This window comes from Sciurus carolinensis, chromosome 2 (assembly GCF_902686445.1).
Source record: "Sciurus carolinensis chromosome 2, mSciCar1.2, whole genome shotgun sequence".
NCBI classification, from domain to species: domain Eukaryota; kingdom Metazoa; phylum Chordata; class Mammalia; order Rodentia; family Sciuridae; genus Sciurus; species Sciurus carolinensis.
In genome coordinates, this window is record NC_062214.1 from 162,854,564 (window position 1) to 162,875,817 (window position 21,254).

The 21,254-nt window shown below is 35.0% G+C and overlaps 1 protein-coding gene across 3 annotated transcripts in view; it reads right to left on the reverse strand.

Moving 5' to 3' along the window:
• The window catches only part of Ppp2r5e (protein phosphatase 2 regulatory subunit B'epsilon), a 160,949-nt gene that overhangs the window by 38,531 nt on the left and 101,164 nt on the right, over positions 1 to 21,254 (reverse strand). For all 3 annotated transcript variants that reach the window (XM_047538891.1, XM_047538892.1, XM_047538889.1), the window contains exons 4-5: positions 6,858 to 6,959; positions 220 to 312 (exon numbers count right to left, since the gene is read on the reverse strand). In XM_047538891.1, coding sequence (XP_047394847.1) covers positions 220 to 312; positions 6,858 to 6,959 — 195 coding nt within the window. The remainder of the gene's footprint in view (positions 1 to 219; positions 313 to 6,857; positions 6,960 to 21,254) is intronic.

The window sequence follows — 21,254 nt, forward strand, 5'->3', positions numbered from 1 at the left end:
GCATTTCTGGCTGTTTAAAATGTAATATATTTCTACCACAAATAAGTGAGATGCCTATTACTTTAAATAGTACCAGAAATTAACATTGTGTGTGTGTATGTGTGTATTTATGAGGTGCTATAACATCAGTATGAGTTATTTTTTTAACAAATATCCAAGAGAAAATGAAACAAAGTATTAACAACTGAATAACAAAAACAATCACAAGCATTTGCTTACCTGTAATACGAACTTCTGATCTATGTATTTTTTGGCAATGCTGGGTTGGAATTCTTGGCTTTCCAAAAATCGTATGAAAAATTCATATACAAGCTGTAACAAACAGATTAATATCAAGTTATAATTCTCTAAGAATAATATTAAAAACTATTTAACACTAGCCTGTTATGCCAAAATTGACAGCACCTTAAACACTGGGTTTTGATATTAATGAACCATGCTAGTTCTTTTTTTTTTTTTTTTTTTTTTTTTTTGTGGCTCATACTTCCTGCTATATTTTTGTTTTAAACCTTTCAGAGTTAAAAATTCAGAAATAGAGTCAACAAAGCAAATAAAAATTCACCATTAATCTTATGATTCAGAGACAACCACTGTTAACATTTTAATTTTAAACCTCATTCTACAACATATTAATATACTATAAATATATCTTTATATAGACTGGTAAACTACTTTTGCCATTTAAACAATATACTGTGAACAACTTATGTCAATAATATCTAAACCAGGGCTAGGGCTGTAACACAGGGACCTGTGTGAGAGACTGGATTTGATCCTTAGCACCACACAAAATAAACAAATAAAATAAAGGCACTCTGTCCATCTCCAACAACAAAAAAAATTATAATAAAAAATATATCTAAGCCATCATTCTCAGCAGATATAAGTAGATCATTATAATTTATAATGAATAATTCCATTACTCATAATTAATTTAACCAATCTCCTTTGCTTAGATATTTTTTAAGTCTCTCTGAATTATTTCTCTATCAAATCATGACATAATGCAGAGCACTGAACATACATCAGGGTGCACTTCTTCAATTATTTCACAAGTAAGTATTTCTAAAAGTGGAAATGCTAGTTCAAAAGATATCCAAACATTCAGAATTTTTGATATTCATGGCTAAATTTCCTTTCAGAAAATGTATAGCAATTTACATTCCTCCAATCAATATATGGTGGTGTGACACAATATCCTCATTTAAATAAATGAATAAGAACCAGGCATGTAATCAATCCCAGTGGCTTGGGAGTCCGAGGCAGGACCATCATGAATTCAAACTCAGTCTTGCAAAGGCAAGGAGCTAAAGAACTCAGTTGAAAGCCTGTCTCTAAATAAAATACAAAACAGGGCTGGGGCTGGGGATATGGCTCAGTGGTTGAGTGCCCTGGTTCAATTCCCAGTACTCTCCCTCCCAAAAAAAAAAAAAAAAAAAACAACCAAGAATAAGAATATTCTCATCTACAAAGAGGCAACCTCAAATAACTTTTGATAAACAGTGGGGAGTTACTTTTTTTTCTCTTATTTTTTGAGTAATAAATCCATGTTAAAGTTCTATTAAATGCTGGTGTACTATACAACAGTATATCAAAACCAGAACTTTAAAGAGACCGACAAAGAGCTTAAAAAGCCCACTGTATTCCTTACTGTGTAATACAAAGCAAGTTCATTTCTTTGAAACATTTCTTCAGTTTTATAATGGGGATGATAATCCCTAAGATCAAATGTGATATTATACACAAAGCCTTCTGCACAGTGACTAACACAGAGATTCACTGTCATATTGCCTAAATTGGCATTTGCAAACACATCAATCTTACTCCTTTACATTTAGTAAGTAACAAGGACCTCTAAAAGCTTTTATTTTTTTGACAGATTTATGTATTGTATATCATTATTCTTTATATTTAAATATAACTAGAAATAAAAATAGATACTTATATAATTTTAAAACAACAAAATGCATTACATGTTAATGTACATTTATTTTTATGAAAATAACTATTTTCCGAAAAAGTTATTAAGAAGTATTATTTTATATTTTGGCAAATTTCTTTAATGGCTGGCTTAATAAAAGACACAGTCTCATCTGCTTCTGTATTCAATCTGTTGTGGTGTATTTTTTTGGTTAAAGTATGTTTTTTAAAAATCCTATTAGGGCTAGGATTGTGGCTCGGTGGAGCACTTGCCTAGCATTCCTGAGGCACTGGGCTCTATCCTCAGCACTATATCCAAAACAAAATAAAATAAAGTTATTATTTTTAAAGATCCACTTTAAAAAAACCCTATCAATCTAGAAGTCGGAATATAGGAGATTATTTGAGTCTTTTCACAAAATTGTTGTATTTTTTCTCATATTACACTAAAACTGGAAAATTTCTCATTTCTTAAAAATTAGCTGCAACACGGAATCTGAAATGCTATCAGTGACCTTTTCATATTTTGTTACACTAAAATTCAATCCTCTGTCTTGCAGTTTGAATGGCCCTTTATCCATGTATGGTTTCCTAACATCATTCATTTGCCAATTGGAAAATATCAGTTCACAGAGTTAGGCAGATCTTTCAAAGACTTTCACATTTCATTAAATTTTATTCTTAAAAAAAAAAAAAAAAAAAATCACATTATATCTGCATTAAACTTTGGGAAGCGGTAATACTTAAGGTGACATGTAAAACGGATACAAGTATTCTGAAATTCTATTTCTACATTTTGCTTTGAATGCTCTAATTCTATCAGTGGAAATAAATGTTACCAACTGGTTTCCTTGTTTGTTTTAGTTAGAAAAAATATCTATCAGATACACATATCTTAATAACCATAGTTCTTAGTTGCTCCTTCAAATAAAAATGATGTTTCATGGAAAAAAAAAAAAAACAGTTCAGTCTGCAGCTCAAAAACAAACCCAAGTGTCTTTCCACAAGATAGCTCACCATCTTCAGCCCACAGTCCATGATTCACGTAGATTCCATTTCATCATGCAGAATATTTTTTAAAATGTGTGCTCAAGGGTTAAAATTTAACAAAATTAACAATTTTTACTACTTCTTCAAGGACTATCTCAAGTGAAACTGGCTTTTTTAAAGTATAAATACGTGGTAGTGAGGAAAAACAGTAACTACTTGACCAGTTTGACACAACTCCTTTCACTGATGCTAAAGCAACAGCAGTCTTAACCACTATTGCTTTTACAACAAATACTACAAATAGTACAATGAATAGTCAACTCAGTGAAAAGGGCAAGTAACAGTACTGACCTTGCAGGCCACTGGAAATAAACTCTCAGGTCCCCCTAAGAATCTGCAGAATATCATTAACTTAAATACTTTCTAAAGAAGCCTTGTAACTTCAGACTTGGTTTTACAAATAGAATGTCAGCCTTCTTCAAATGACCTCTTCAAAGTGGTTTTCAACCCTCTCTTGGTTCCCACAAAGTGAAAAATTCTCATCTTTCATGCCTGACCTGGAAGGCAAGGGTTTCCAGAGGGAATGGCAGTGTGTTCTCCCTACCTCTGGTCCCTTGAAAGAAGTTGTAGTTCAAAATGGTTTGGTGGAAACACTTCAGACACATTTATTAATAAGCACACATGTGCCCTGCACTTAAGAGATAGATTAAACCTTGGAATCAAAAATCTCCCTTTTGAATTTCTAAAGGGAAAGACCAGGGGGAGAGGGGAGATAAATTACTTCTCAAGGAACATAAGATAATTCTCTAAGGAACATAAGCAACAAGAATTCAGCATCCATGTTTTTCAGTCTCAAGTATAAAGCACGACCATTTCATTCTTTCTTTTTTTTTTTGGGGGGGGGGGATTATTTTTGGACACCAGGGATTGAATTTAGCACTTGACCACTGAGCCACATCCCCAGCACTATTTTATATTTTATTTAGAGACAGGATTTCACTGAGTTGCTTAGCACTTCGTTTTTTGATGAGGTTTTCTTTGAACTCTCGATCCTCCTGCCTCAGCCTCCCGAGTCACTGGGGTTAAGGACTGTACTACCATGCCCAGCAAAATTTCTTAATTATAAACAGAAGTCCTGCAAATTGTACTCTACTGGAAAAACAGACCTAATTTCAGAAGATACATAAACAATAACCAAGGTAACCACATGATACCAGTTTAAAAGACACCAATATAGATAGTAGGAAAGATCAAGTAATCTACTAACATATATGAAGTAAAAATTTATGGATTTAATATTATTTTGACTATTTTTAAATATCTCCAAAGATTGATTTTTTTATTATTAGTAATTCTGTATGGACCACAAATTTAAACCAAAGAAGAGATATGCAGGAACAGTAACTATACAATGAGTCTGGCCAACCACCCTATAATCACATCTCAATGTTAATTTTGTTCTTAGCTATTATTCTTAGATATTTACACTTTGCTTCCTTGTAAAATACAGTCCAGAAGAGGAAGCACATTGCTAATTATGAAGTTAAGAAAAAGTGAATAAAATCTAACATCATGCTATTTTGGTCAGAAAAAGAGTACTCAGGGTGACTATGATACAAATGACCTATAATGCATAGAAAAAGAAGATTTCTGAAATTTTCAGTAAGTGCTCTCAGTTAAAACCACCTCTCAGTGACTAATTTTGTGCAGGAAGACTGTATAAAGGAAACATCAGCCTCTTGGGACAAGTCAGGAGCCTGTACAAAGATAACCACAAAGCAAGAGATGAAGAAGATAACACCTTCTGGCCTGACCTTTACTATGAATAAAGAACAATTTATGAATTTTAAAAGTAAATTTCCTTCAGTTAATCCAGTCTTAGTCATATTTCCCCCTGAGCTAAAGACGGGACCTGATGGATTATGGGCTTGAATAGGATGTCAAAACAGATGAAACCAGCCTTTTTGAAATGGTTTGTGACTACATCCAAAAAGGCATAGGTCGTATCACTATCTTTTTCACCGTTGCTTGGGTTTTAGGGTTTCAGATGAACTAATGGTTAATATTCTCACACACGTAGGCTAGAAATTTTGGTGGCAAATTTAATAGCTTCAGAAATTAATTTAATTCTATTTTTATGAAATCATTCACCATAGGGAGGATTATCTGAAATACTGACTTAAACTTTATTGTATTTTAGGAGAAATTTATACCTATGATGATCATGATTTATGGTGTTCAAAATGCTCTTCCAAATGACAAGAGTGATCTCTTCTTTGGAATATAGAGAAAACAGTAACTTGAAGTCTTGAGGCTATCTCTCTCTGTCTTTTCTCCCATACAATGTGGGCCTTTCCCAAGGAGATTCTCTTTTTCAAACTAAATTGCAACCTAATGAACTGGAGTCAAGCAGTAAGAATATGACAGAACAAGAAGCCTACCCATTCCAAAGAGTCTGATTGGATTTTGTCACAATCTGGGATATACCTATGAAATGCACAGACAGTATGTCTGGCATGTTAAAAAATAAATAAATAAAACTCTGACAGTGGCACATGCCTGTAATTCCAGCAACTCAGAGGCTGAGGCAGTAGGATCACAAGTTCAAAGGCAGCCTCAGCAACTTAGCCAGGCCCTAAGAAACTTAGTGAGACCCTGTCTCAAAATAAAGAATAAAAAGGTCTGGGGATGTAGCTCAGTGGTTAAGCATCCCTGGGTTCAATCCCTACTGCTAAATAAATAAAGTGAATTTTAAACAATTTTTAAATCAAACAACTACAGTGTTTTAACTAATTTAATCTACCAATCTTGGCACTGGTGAAGGATCACATATGTATCACATGCCTGAGTAAGATTTGAGACAACAGCTCTGGAAAGCTCTGGTGTAACCAGGGGAAGCGGCATACATATGAACCTGTAGAAACCTGGAGCTGCAAAAGCAGGACGGACCAAGTTGCAAATTTATGTCAAAAATTCAGAAGTGGGGAAAAATATAAATTCATAAAAATGTCTAGATCTAGGCTTCATCACTCTCTGCTGCACAATCCTCAGCTCTTCAAAACGTCAACTAGTAACGATCAGCATACTTCTACAAAGAGGCAGTGAGTTCTGCCTAGGGGTGGAGATGTACAGGGTTCTACTCCTTCTCTTCATACCTTCCCTCCTTGCTATCTGTCGCCCAGCCACTGCAGACATTCTAACTCAATAGAAAGATGATTCTGGGGTTTGATACTTTCAAATTTCCTTATTCTATTCTTTTGAGAAATTTTGGCCTTGAGAAAAGGCAGCAGAGAAAGGACAAGTTGGAAAATGATCAAGAGTACAATATAGATGGGCCTGGTGCTAGAAAAGGAGATATAGTGATACCTCTAATCCATCTGGCACATGAATATGATTGTATGACTTGGCCTTCTCGGTGCAACAGAACACAACAGGCCTTCACCCAAGCTTTCTCAGTTGTTTCTCATTCTTACAACCTGGGGAAGAAATAGCTATTGCAACTGGGTTTTTGCCCTTCTGGATTAAAGAGACACTTCTGTGGTTATCACAAAGGCACAAAGGCATACAAAGTCACCAGGATACTTACTGCTAAAAATGAGGTATGTACTCTGTGACCTAATCATATACAACTAATGTTAATGTGAAAACAGTTCTGTTCTTGTTTAAAACTCCAGTGTGTACGATGGCAAATAAGCTCTAATAAAAGAGTAACAAATATTAGCTGGACCTGCAACATGGGGGAGCCCCACACAAAAGCACTGCATTGAAATTATTTTTTTAACATCCTAATTATGAAGAGTAGGAAACATAAAAAGCATTCTTCAGTTTTTCCATCAATATATTCTAATTTAACTTCTTGGTGAATAAAGGCCTTCAAGGAATTCCCATGCAAATCAATGAACAAGTTAATGGATCTTTCCTTTGTAACATAGGTTAATTCAAAGTACCTGTAAATGTGGCCACGATGCCTCAAGGGTAGGTTCATCTTCTTCTGGATCAAATTCATTGCTGTCACTAGGAGGGAGAGTTCTGAATATATTGCAAGATACCTAAAAATAAACAAGCATCAGAGTTAGCTGGAAGCACATCCTGGGCAGACTTACTTGTGGCCAGCCAAAGGGAAACCAGACAATTCGCCACCAAACTGGAATAGGAACTTCTTTCCACATATTTTGAGGCTGAAAACGCCACTAAGGCAAAGCGGCAGTGCAGTACCTTCCTACCCTCATCCTTATTTAGCAATCCCCATCCCAGGTCCCTGTGATTCTAGACTTCCCATCAAAGCTCTTGGCTACTTAGCAGTCAAGCATGCTTCTAATTAACCGCTTTAAAATAAGATATAAATAACTGTTAATGTTCCCTTCTCAGGCTTTTTCACAATTTATAAATTTATATTTGAGCTAATGGTCAAATTTCAGGCATTCACATACACTCATGTACATATACATACAACACACACACAAATCATAAAAGATATTTCAGAACATTTCTAATATCCTTAAATATCACACCTAATTTGTTCTCAGTTGGTTTACAAAAATAGTAATGATGCCCAGGATAAGGCAGATCTGTGCTATAAACCTCTATAAACTAGACATTCTTTTGCCATAGGCAATATCCAAATTAAATGCTAGTTGTTCAAAGAACAGCTGTACATTGATGACTATTGAAACAGTGTGATAAAGAATGAAAATTTATCGTTATCTACTACTACCAGATTTCTAAAGTTAACGCTTATTTTAAAATTGCTGTTAGTAGCATTCTCAGGGTTCCTTTCTAATTTCCATGTTACTTTGTTTCCTACCTGCTCACCTATCTTCTCCCAATGATCCAAATATCTTCTGATCTGATGACTAAACCAGGGGTAGGGGGAATATGTGTAGAAGGTGAGAGGGAAAAGGAAGGAGACATCGCACAGAACACTTCCACGGACTTTCTGAGTAATGCAGACAAGCTGCGCTATGACACAATACTTTGTAAGAGAAAAGAAGAAAAGCTTTGGGGGCTCCATATAAGCTGAATGTGTTTATTCATCTGATAAGCATTTATTGTCCATCATGTGCACACACTGTTCTAAGTACAAGGAAAATGATCATGAAGGAAGCAGACAAAAAAAAAAAAAAAAATCCATTCCTGGCTGGGCACAGTGGCACACACCTGTCTAGCAGATCAGAAAGCTAAGACAGGAGGACCACAAGTTCAAATCCAGCCTCAGCAACTTAGCAGGGCCCTGAGCAACTTAGCAAGACCCTGTCTCAAAATTTAAAAAGCAGCTGGGCATGGTAGGTGCATGCCTGTAATCCCAGAGGCTCAAGAGGCTGAGTAAAGAGTTCAAAGCCAGCCTCAGCAAAAGTAAGGCACTAAGCAACTCAGTGAGACCATCTCTAAATAAAATACAAAAAATAGGGCTGGGGATGTGGCTCAGAGGTTGAGTGACCCTGAATTTAATCCTTGGTATTAAATTTAAAAAAAGAAGAAGAAGAAATAAAAAAGTAAAGGGGATTTGGGGTTGGGGTTGTGGCTCAGCACCACATAAAAATAAATAAAATAAAGGTATTGTGTCCACCTACAACTTAAAAAAAAAAAAAAAATTTAAGTGGGGACTGGGGAAGTGGCTCAGTGGTTAAATGACCCTAGGTTCATTCCCTGGTAGCAAAAATAAATAAATAAATCCATGCCCCTCATGGTAATTATATTCTAGTTAAAGTCACAATGTCCCCATTCCCTAGCTATGAAAACCAATATCAGATGTATAAGCTTCAAAAAGGAGATTTTATTTTACATACTACAGGAAAATAGTAGTGGATCTTAAAACAGATAAAAGACATCATCTGATTTGTGCTTTAAAAAAAAAAAAAAAATCACTCCAGTAGCTATTTATAGAATGAACAAGAAGGTGACAACCTGGATGTTGCTGTGGCAAGAGATGATAATGGCCTAGAATAGGATGGTGGCAGAGGAAACATGATATAAATTGATTCTGGAGGTAGTACCTGCTACAGGCTTGAATGCATGGCGTGAAGGAAGGGAAAGAATGAAGGATGAGTCATAGTTTTAAGGCTATTTACCCAAAGTAGAGATAACTAGGAAAGGCAAATGATTGTTTTTTGCTTGTTTTGATGGAAAGATCCAAAAGTTCTTCTAGGGATGTATTAAAGGAGTAATATCTAACAGAGAACCAGGCATACAAATATGGACTTGTGAACTGGATAGGTCAGGAATGGAAACACATCAGGACGCATCAGCACCATAGAAGATATCTGAAGCCACAAGGAACAGACAAATAAGGGAACAGAAAAGAGTCCTTAACCATCCTATATTTAGAAATGAAGTAGAAGTAAAGCCAAGAACAATAAATGAAAAGGAGCAGGAGGAGAAGCACCAGTTTGGGGTCTCAGGAGCTGAGAGAGAAGAGTGTTTTAAGAAGGGAGAAGGCAACAGCAGCAAATGCTTCTCAAAGGCTAAGGAGCACAGAGCAATAGCTACTGGATACTGTGTACTACCACTGTCCCCAATTCACCACTGAGGAAATGATGCACAAGTGTTTTAAGCTCCCAAGTTACAATCAGCAACCTGCAGAATTACAATGGGACCTAGATTGTCAGGATTCCCACAGTGTTCTAGAAAAATAAGGAGACCAATTTTTTTGCTCTTTAGTTTGAAAGACAGAAAAAAGGGATCATACTGGATTGTCTTGCTATGGCTAATGAAGCATGCTCAGTTGTATTATTTTTGTCCCTGCTAATGATTATTAGAAATTATGATTGTGAAGAAATCAGTGACATAGTAGATAATCATCCATCCACCTGTGACTTCCTTCAACCAATCAGCCATACTGCACTTGACAATTCACAAGTATCCTTTACTCAATATTGAATCCTCATTAAACTGTACATGTATTTCAAAAACTGAGTTTTCATTTTCCATGTACCATACTCTTTAACGAGTATCCCCTGAAACCCCCACCAAGGCATGACAGTAAGCCATGGAAAGGGGGGAAGGGTGGGGGAGACATCTCTAGAGTGAAAAATCTGAGTAAAGAGACCTCAAAACTTCTATTCCTCTGTACCCTTGGACAAACAAACTCAGTTACAGTGCTCACCATCTTCTACAGCAACTATCTGTTCACTTTTCTGTCTTCTCACCCGAGAACTAATCAAGAATATGCAAAACATTTTTTTCCTAATATATACTTGGAATTCATTCAACAAAATAAAAGTTCATTTATATTGTTATTTATTATGATTTTTACTATAATCAAATTTCAATTTAAGGTTTTCTAGGTGATTTTAATAAATCTAGGTTATATTTATAAGAATATAATTTATAAGAATTTATAAGAATATTTAAGTCTGTAGAGTTTGATTTGGTCAAAATTTCATTTCTCAGCTATAACGTCAAAACAAGGTCAAGTTGTACAAATAATCTTAACTACTAGTAGGCGTAGAGACACACTGCTGTTTAGATTTACCGTCCTTGCATGCTTTACAATGTTTACTTGTAAATGTAAACATTCACCAGATGAATGCATGTCTGTTGGGCCAGATAAATCAGAGTTGACTAGACTGGTAAAGAAGCTCTCAAGCACAATGGGAAAGAATAATAAAGCACATTAAGTGTCAAGTAAATGGCCAAACCTTTGGTCCAGCCTGGCACATAGTAGGTGCGCAAGAAAATGCCATGAAATAAATGAATCCTTACTTCCATCCTTGAGAATTCACCATAAGGAACCAATCTAAGACAAGACTGAAAAAGCTAAATAAAGCTGTCATTTATAACATTCTCCAAAAAAACATAAAATTGGAATAAACTTGTCCTGCACACATACATACATCAACTCAGTGGACTATGGTGCCACTTTAAAGATTATAGCTATATGGAAGCACAACAAAAGTTTATAATAGAGATTTAGATGGAAAGGCAATAGAAAGCTGTGTGACTATGAAGAATGTAAATGGATAACTAAAGGGAAATTAAAAGCTGTACTGAAGTGAAAGAAATAAGGATGATAAACTACATAGTTGTTCTTATTCCTCTTGGGACACACCAAATAAATTCTAAATCTTTAAACACTAAGTTAGAGGATGGGGATGGGAATGCAACTCAGTGGTACAGTGTTTGCCGAGCAGCAAGAGGCCCTACATTCAATCCCCAGCACTACAAAAAAATTTTTAAAAGTTTAAGTTACGACACAGCATATGAGTTACACTTTCCATGTCAAGATGAAAATGGGCTCTTAAGTTTGTTATATAAGACTATTGTCCAGAAAGAGCTAAAAATCAGATTCTGCTATGCCTCAGAGCTTAATAGTTCATGAATGAATGACTTAAGGACTGAATGAATGGACCTATTTAACTGTATAGTTGAGTTCCAAAATCACAAACTTAAAACCAAGACCAGTACCTTTTCAGATCTGCAAAGAATTCCAGTATCTAAAACAGGTTAAAAATCACTGTCCCAAATAATAGATTTGCTTCCATTCAATTGTCCTTTATCACTGGCAATCATTTTTTATTTAAAGTCCAGGGTTGAACGAATTATTAAATAAGTAATGGCAGCTACATGTTTATGCCAATGTATCATGACCTCAAGTAGCCACCAGCATCACTCCCCAGCACACAGCAGTTTTGTAATGAGTCTGTGTGGCTAGATTGAAATGCATTTCAGGTATTTCCAAAGTTGGAAACTGCTTCCCTAATATGTCAAAATCTATGAAACTATTTCTAAGTCTTTTATTTTATTCATTCAGGAACAGATAATGAAAAATGAACAAAAGAAAGAACATTAGGATTTATTTTCAACTCTTTTAATTTACATTCATAAAGCAATGTCTTTTGAGGAAGTCCAGTTTATTTTCATTCCAAAGACATAATACACACTGTGTGTTGGAATCAAACTAAAGGCTTGAAGACATTAGTTTGACCTCCAAAAACGGGCTCTAAGGTCAGAAGGCAAGACTGAGAATATGGGACGAACAGGTGTTAAAACCTGGAAAACCCTTCTTCAAAGGTGGAAACCCTAAGATTAGGAACTCGGCTGCTGAGTTTCTAGAATCAGGTCAGGTCTGAGACTCTGATTCAGCCCCTCTTCCTTATAAAGAGGAAACTGAGGTGCAAGAAGATTTGAGTTCTGCAAGGTAGCAGGAATCTCAGAGTTCCTTCTCTGAAGGACCAAATCCACCCCAATTCTGGCTCTGGTGACCATAGTTGAACCTTACTTCTCTATTTCTCTCCTTTTACCCTGACTTCCCCCATCCCTATTCATTTTCTCTTCTCTCCTGTTCCATAGTCTCCTCGGTTTTGGGCCTCCAAGTACCACTCAAAAGCACCTAAAGGCTCTGTTTACCTACCAGATGACCCTGCTAAGCATTAACAAGAAAATGTATCGATCTCCTTGTCAAACACCTCTTTACTGCAAGGTCTCCACCCTGGTGTTGCTCTTCTTCACATACCTTCTTCTTGTCTCCCCCCAATTAGATTTTAAGTACCTGAAGGGCTCCTTACTCATGTCTCAACACCTGGTACCTAATATACAATACATGGAAATAACTAGTGTTGCCAAATAAAATTTACAACATCAGTTAAATCTCAATTTCAGAAAAACAACAAATATTTTTTAAAGTCTGTTTCATGCAATATTTGGGACAGTCATACTAAAAAATTAATTCACTACCTGAAACTGAAATTTAACTAGGTGTCCTATATTTTTATTTGCTAAATCTGGCAACCCTGAAATTACACTAATATTAAGAAGTTCTTAATATTAAATAGATATTAAACAAAGGGGGGATAGTACTGCAGGCAAGGTGTAGAACCTAATGGCTGTTTGTTCTAAAAGCCTGGCTCTCTGTTATTATTCTAGTATTTTAGTTTACTGCTCTCTACTGTTAACTGTGGTATAAAAACATAAATTTCAAAGATTTGGTCAAAAGGTATTGGATACTACAGAGCTTTCAAATCTATGGCTTGATAAACAAAAGAGCAAGAAATGTTCAGGCAAATTTTTATCAATTTTTGATTAAATAATTTAATACTTTTGTACCTATAACAGCACAATACAACAGTTAATATGTCTAAACAGTTATTTAAATTACTGCAGAAAAAATAATTCATTGTTACCAAACCCTTTATCCTTATAGAAACTATAAATTTATACCATGACTCTGGTAGGCATTTTTTTATTACTATTGTTGTTTAGAGAAAATAACTAGCAAAGATCTAACATATTGTAATAGAAGAGTGTGACTGTTATCTAGTAGCTAGCTACTCACTAAATATCTGCCAAGACTAATACCAAACCAAACAAAAAAGGACAAGGTACTGAAAGTTTTTAAAAATTAATAAATACTTTGAATTTCCTTTAGTTATGTAACTTTTAGCAGGGAATTTGCAAATATATCTTCTAATATATTGCTAAAACAGGCATGTAATATGATTGGTGGACCCCTTGTACCACAGTATAACAAATCAACCTAAACCATCATCTCTGTGCTTTACAGTATATTTTCTAGATGACTGGGCATTCATGTCTGTCTTGGAAAAAAAACAGATAAATTCATTGACCCCCAAAACATCCCTTCCCTTTATCTATGAAGGTATAATTTCATTTATATACCAAACATATCAATTATAAAAGCAAAAGTAATGACAACAGAGCTATAAAATGAATTTTCTTGAGTTTACAATTAAAAAGTAAATTTTCTAACAAAAAAGAATTACAGGAATGGTATTAAACAGAATATTCAAGCAAATTAAAAGGTGCCATTATTTCTACTCATTCAAGTAACAACTTTAGTGATATCCCCGAGTTCTTTTTATCCAACTTATTCATTCAATAATCTATTGTATACTGAAAAGAAACCAAAATAATTTCATTAAGCATCTACAACCACAGGGAAACCCGGTAAATTCAATGTTGAAGCTAAGTTACCATGCTTTATTCTCAAACATTTTAGGTTAACACTAACAATAAATCTAAGTAGATATGGTAAAACTGATTTTGAAAGAAAATAGGCAATCTCATAGGAGTCCATCAACATTTACCATGAATACCAAATTTTAAAAACAGTTACAACTGAAACAATATGTGGAAGATATATCTCTAAATTAGATAACTGCACATATAAACTTCAAATTGTAGGATTTCTATTAAACATTGAACTCTTAAGAATGAGAACTAAAGTTCTAACAAAATTTGCTAAAATAATAAATAATAAACAATATTCGTATAATGCAAAGTTGCTTTTGGTAACACCAAAGTTCAGAACTTTTAATGGCCCCAATGATAACTTTCAAACCTGACCCTCGACCCTTTTAAATTAACTGTAGAGAAATAATCTATGATAAGTAAAAACAAGTAGAAAAATTCCAAAGTAACTATGCTCAAGGGGGCTTAGAATCAAATGGAGATAAATATCTTTTAAGATGACACTTGATTAGGAAACAAACAGCAAAAACATTAAGTTTCCAATTAGCACTTATTTTAATTTACTGACCAATTCATTTAATCAATAAATTTCAAAGTCAAATTGTCTTTTAGTTACCACAATAAATCTGTAGTTTTCAACTTCAGACAGTCTAAATGCTTTATAAACTTTGTTATCAACATGAATGATCACAACCACCTAAAAGTAATCTGAACTTGTGGAAGCAACAAAATACTTTAGTATTGCATAATGGCATGTCCTTAGCACCCTAGTCTAAGGGGCAAAAATTTAATCAAATCAATTTGACAATTTCCTGGGCTTTGGCCCTCTACTGCAGGTCTAACTTTATTATCTAACAAACTAAAAACGATAACTTTTATGTAATATTATCAATACAACTATAATTTTCAGAAAAGGATTAACAGAAGTTATTATTCCAAACAAGTTCACTTGAGTTAAATATGATTCCCTGAGCCAAAACAATTTCCACTGCATCCTTGTTTATCACAAGTGCAGGCTGAAGCAGCACACTGACCATTTCAAACACTGTGGTGCCTGCGTGTGGTCAAGCCACTGAAGCAAGGTTGTTCCCACTGTAAGGATAAAACTGCATTTGTGCACAAAGCTCCATACCTTTGAGAAAACACCCACTCAACCAAATACACAGTACATGATTTGCATGGGGCTAAGAAACATGCACTTTTGACAGTTCTAAGATTTAAAAGATTTCTAAAGTGAGTGATCACAGTCTTAGTGTTAACACGTGCATTGTCATACTATAATTCTGGATTAACAGGCTCTCTAGGACAGTGATTATTTTATTACACCTGATTGCTGAAAAGAAGAAGGAATTTCCTAAAATGACAAAAATAAGCTTAACAGGTAATTGAACAAAGAAACACACACACACACTGCCCAACTGGCATTTTTAAATACACAGCCAACATTCAAAAACAATATTAAAGTAATAGAAATTTTTGGCATGTACTATTTTCCTAACTCTCCAACAATATATTATTTTTACTTGTTTTTCCTTTATTAGGTATTTCTTTTTTACCACACTGGGTTTATGATATTGTACAGGTTCACAAAGACCAAACAAAGAAAAGAAATCTGTTTTTACTGTTATTGTTGCTGCTGCTATTGGTAGCAGAAACATTCAGCTGATAATTGTTATGATGAATTGGTACAATTTGATTTTACATGTACTGATTGTTTCTGCAAATAATTTGATCCCTTTAGATGCTGAATTTCATTCAGAAGATGAGAGCACTGCCAACTGGAAAAAAAGGAGCTGTCCTCAGACAGCAAGAATAGAGAATCAATAGAAACTGAATACAAATCAAATGTAAACACAAAGCCATTTTAAGGAATATGTCAACATTTCAATGTAAAAGGACAAAAGGGGGAAAGTGGGTGAAGGAAAGGACTTTCTTTTGTTCCACTCTCCTTGACCTGTGGCATAGTCATCAGACTTCAGAGATGCCCCAGGTCAGGAAAATAGACAGGGGGTTGGGGGAGGAGATTCAAGGTAAAGAAGACATTGCTGGGCTCCCTCCATTTACAGCCATTATTAATGTCAACTAGCGTTAAGAAAGTCCATAGAAGCAGCATTCATATCAGCCCCCAACTGAAAACAACCTAGGTGTTCAATGAACAGTGAAACAAACTATAATACATGCATATAATAAAACAGTAAATAGCCATGAAAATTAATAAGCTATAGGTATGTAACAAACAGGATATATTTCATACATATAATTGTTAAATAAAAAGAAAGCAGACACCCTCAAAAAATATATCACAGGAGGAGAACAAGGGGAGGGAATATAAAGGGAAGGAGTAGCACTCGGAATTGAAATGGAGAAAACTATCTTACATGAATTTATGAATATGTCCAAATGAACCCTAGTGTTATATATAACCACACTGCACTTAAAAATAAAAATAAAGGGGCTGGGGAGACTCAGTTGGCAGAGTGCTTGCTTTGTAAGCACAAGGCTCTGGGTTTGATCCCCAGCACCCAAAAAAAAAAAAAAAAAAAAAAAAAAAAAAAAAAAACACAAAAAAAATAAAAATAAAGCCAACCCCAAAGAATTATATATTGTATGGGTCCATATATCTGTCTATTTATCTATACTTTTTAAGAGGCAAATAACAGAAACAGAGATACAATGTTTTCCAGTGGCTCAGGGAGGGCTGGGTGTGGAATGAACTTGGGTGTGGCTATGAAAAAGCAAGGGAGGGACCCTCCTGGTGAAATACCTGTTCTGTGTACTGACTATATCATGTCAGCATTCTAGTTGTGATAGTGTATTATGGTTTTGCAGGATTATTTTTAGGAGAAACTTAACTAAGTTACCTCTGTATTGTTTTTACAATCATCTAATCTCCTGCACATGAATCTTTGAATACCTTAAAATAAAAAATTTAATTTGACAAAAGATTTATGCCATACCACTATCTGATTGTTTTCTTTAAAAAAATTAAACCCAGTCAAACTACACTTAATTCCATCTTAGAAGAGAAAAAATATTGAGCCAAATGTTTACAAAGGATACACTGTGGACTATGACTGACTGAGTGAATACTCTATTTAAAACTACAAGTGATAAACTTTGATTTGCAGAATTTTTGATGTTTAAAAATATGAAAAACATTTCTATATTTATATGTATTGAATAGTATGGGTTTTTCATTTGTACAGACCCTTGAGGTCTGTGGCCCAGATATTAGCAATAAAAGATTATATTTTTCTTTCTTCAAAAAAATAAAACATACATATTGTTTAATTCATGTTATATAAAGTTCAAAATCAGATAAAACTAATTAATGACATTAATGTCACAGCAGTGTCAGGAAAGAGGACTCAAAACTCTGAAACTCTGTGCTCTTAATCTCAGTGTCACATACAATGATATTTAAGACAGGGGCTCTGTAGGAGACTATTGGGCTTGCCTGTAGTGAGATTGGTTGGGCTAATTCTTGATCAACATCACCCTTTCACCCTCTAAGAATTCCCCCTTTAACTTGTGTAGTTAGGCCTTTGCTCCTGGGCATTCTGGGTCCTTCAGAGAAAAATCATCTATCTCCCGACTAGAAAGCATCCATGATCAGTGAGCTGAGTGCGGAAGATGGTGAAAAAATTCTTCTCAAAATAGTTTTCTACATTCAGAAAGATACCCATTGTTCTCAGTTGTGCCTAAAGTTCCCAAGTCCAGATTCTTCCCAGTTCAACTCTGCAGAGAGTAAGCCTGCAGTCTTTTACACAGATTTGGGAGTGGGGGGGATAGGAATTCTGGATACTTACACAAACTCTCCACAACATCTTGTTTTCACCCCCATGTACTTTTTATTTGAGAGGTGTGTTCCTGAAGCTCCTTAGGGTTAGGCGGCATGATGTGGCTTACTTCCAGATTTCCCCTGCTGCTGCTTCAGGTTCAGCTTTCTCTGAACAATTAAGGTAGTAACTGCAGTTCATTTGCTTGCTATCTTCTAAAATGTTTATTCTGAGATCTCTTCATTCTGCTTTTTCTTAGGGGTTTTACATCTTTCCAATAATTTGGTGAGTCACCAAAGAGTTAAAGTAAAGGTACATCTGTTCGATCTACTCTATTTACTCAAAATTTAGTAATTATTTCCTATTAAATTATTTCTTCCTTTCTCCAGTAACTTCTGCTAATTTAAGTAATTTCATTTCCTTACACAAGTATGCCAATCCCTTTTTAGTGGAAAGAGCCCAGCAGAATTAAAAAAAAAAAAAAAAAATCAAATGATAGTTACTCTCATTTTAGGCATGGCAAAACAAGAGATCCACATTCACTTTCTTTCTCAGAATTAGCATCAACCACATTAGTAGTAGGTATAAGTATTAAAGTAAATTCAGGATCTCAGAATATTGAGTACAGAATTCAAATGAATGCCTCCAAGTCATCATTTCATCCAAAGAACAAATGGACAAAACTCAAAAAACTAAAACAAAAACAAAAACAAAACAAAACCAAAAAAACTCAGCATTAGAACTCAAAGTAGAACAGGTTCAGCCCTTGGTAAACTGCTCTTCTTTTCTCACTACTCAGTTTTCTATCGCCTTTCCCACTATGGCCTCTGTTTCCAGGGCACATGGATATTCTGAATTCCTAAAGTCCTTTACTTCCAATTACACACAGAGCAGCTCCCTATCACCTCAAATTTGGTCTGGTTAAAACCAACCTCATCTTACTGACCTCCACTAATTCCTAAAGGAGAATTCTCTTCCTACCTTCTCTATTCTCACAATGGGTCACAATTCTTGTAACCCTTGGGAGTTGTCTTTAACTCTTTTTTTCCTTTTCCTACTGTCAACATTTTTTCAACAAGTCATATGATTGCTTAAAAATGACTGGTGTTCATGGTGCTATTATTTTTCATAGTGGAAATTTGAAGATTGTTTAAATATTCCAAAATGGAAAAACAGTTAAGTGAACAGTGATAAATAATGGCAGCCATAAGAATAATAATTTTTTTAAAATATTGAATTACATGAAAGCATGTTTACTTCATAATGCTCAAGACATTTTTTAAAGCATCCAAAATTATTTATACTAAAATCAGGAAAAACAGAAAAAGAATGTAAGGGAATTTTCTGGGATGGTGACAATGTTCTAGGCCTCACTGAGGTAATGCATATGAGTGCATTCAATTATTAAATTCATCAAACATTCACTGCCTAAGACCCATTCTTAAAACTTTACTGCAGCTGGGCATGCTGGCACATGCCTATAATCCCAGTAGCTTGGGAGACTGAGGCAGGAGGATCAAAAATTCAAAGCCGGTCTCAGAAATTTAGCAAGGCCCTGAGCAACTCAGTGAGACCCTGTCTTTAAATAAAATATAAAAGGGTTGGGGATAAGGCTCAGTGGTTGATCGCCCCTGGGTTTAAAAAAAAAAAAAAAAAGTTATTGCATATGCATATTAAATGTTTAATTTTTTTTAAATTAAGGGACAAACTCATTTAAAAAAGAGTAGGAAAAATTGGTCAAAATGTGAATAGTGATTGAATTGAAATAATGAAACTGTCAATGATTTTTCTTTCTTTTCTTTGATGAGCCTGGGGAAATAAATACAGGAGAAGGAGAGTTTCTTTACATATTCTTCTCCATTTCTTCTTCCTGACTAGATGAAGACAAGAGTCCTCCTCAACTATTCATCATCTTGTGTTAAATGCCAGTCTCATTCTCCTTAGAGGAGCAAAAATTTTCTTGTAGGAATTAAAGAAAGAAAAGTAAGAATATCATTTGCATTTCACGTCCTATTCAAAATCCCTTACCACTTCCTGCTCACTATTGACAAGATCATGTCTAACTTTCTCTACTTGGCTGGCCAAGTCCCCTCTAATCTGGACCTATCCCTGCCTCCCCACCTCATCACTCCCTAATTCCAACTAAAAATCCTCTACTCCCAGTAGACTTCTATTTCAAGATTAAACGTTGCTCAAATAAGAGACATCTTTTTACCTGCTGAAATGATGACTATAATGTTATCTAGAGTCTGTCATTCCGTACACAAAACTATCACAGGGAAATGACATTTCACACAGAAACAATTATATTTCACTCTCTCCAAAACTGGAAATGTAGCAGTGAATTGAAAAGTAAAGGTTGTTGATATTAAATCTTAGAATCCAAAAACAGAGATGTGAACACTGCAACAGTCATAGTGCTTACTGTGTAACTGCAGCACAGGGCACTCCTATTAGTCAAGCTCCAGTGCCCCCCACATCCACTAGCATTATGGCTGTAGAGTTTTGCTGCACTTTACACTCTGTGGACTGTGGATCCTAAATCCCAGAAAATTACTAAATCTGGTGAAGTAAGTGATTTCTAAAGTACACAAGCTGATAAAACAATACCAACACTGGGCTTTTATAAGAACACAAATTTTAAATAGCTGCTCTGAACATCTTATAGTTCAAAATCAGTTAATACTACAAGAAAAATTAAACCTCTTGAATTTTGACTTTAAAAAAGCACACACAAAATACATAAGCTCCTAATGTATACTTCTGACTACTGGGTATGTGTTCTTGAAATCACTAAAAATAAATGGGAAATACTGTCAAAATTGTCACTGTCTCTTACTCTGGGTTGGTATGACTATCTCTGTGACTCCTCATTAGTAAAACAAAGGCCCTGAACTGGCTGGTGAATAATTAAAATGCACCTGACCTGTATGCGACTACAGAGTCTGTCCATAGATTAACAGCCTCCTTACTCTAAATCTAGTGCTCATAATAAATTGGGGAACACATAACACCACTCCAAGGGAAGGCAGCTGATGTGTGCTAGTTTCATCTTAGGGAGCAGGACAATTCCTCTGGAGTTCAAGTTCCTCTACAGAAAACCAAGAAAGGACTCTTGGGATAGGGACTGACTACAGTTCCTATTAGCTTCCATTTTTAATGTGCCCTTAAACATCACTGCTTTCTAAGTATTCTGTCTCTCAAATAACTACTCATATCCTTCCAGAAAAGGATATAACAGATTCCCTGCTTTGTTATTAAGAGCAGCACAAATATAAAACTCAATTTCCCAGCTCTATGTTGTCTAAGTTTAACAATTTTTCAAACTTTTCTAAGAGAAAAAGCCTAAAGTCCCTCAAAAGGAGGAAGCCTGCATGATCCCAGATGGTGCTTTACCCTATTCTGCTAAAGGATTTAACTTCTGCAGGAATCCAAAGGTGCCCATTAAGTGCCTCATTCTACTTGTTACCTATACATCCAAAGTAGAGCTTGCTTACCCATTTTATTAAAAAAAAATACGTAGTTCTCCAACTTCTCGGATAATTATAACCAGTCCTATTTTTACTCAGAAACATCTTTTCCTGTACCTGTCATCCCTTGCTCTCATAGCTAAATTCTTCCTTGCCAGAAACTCATCCT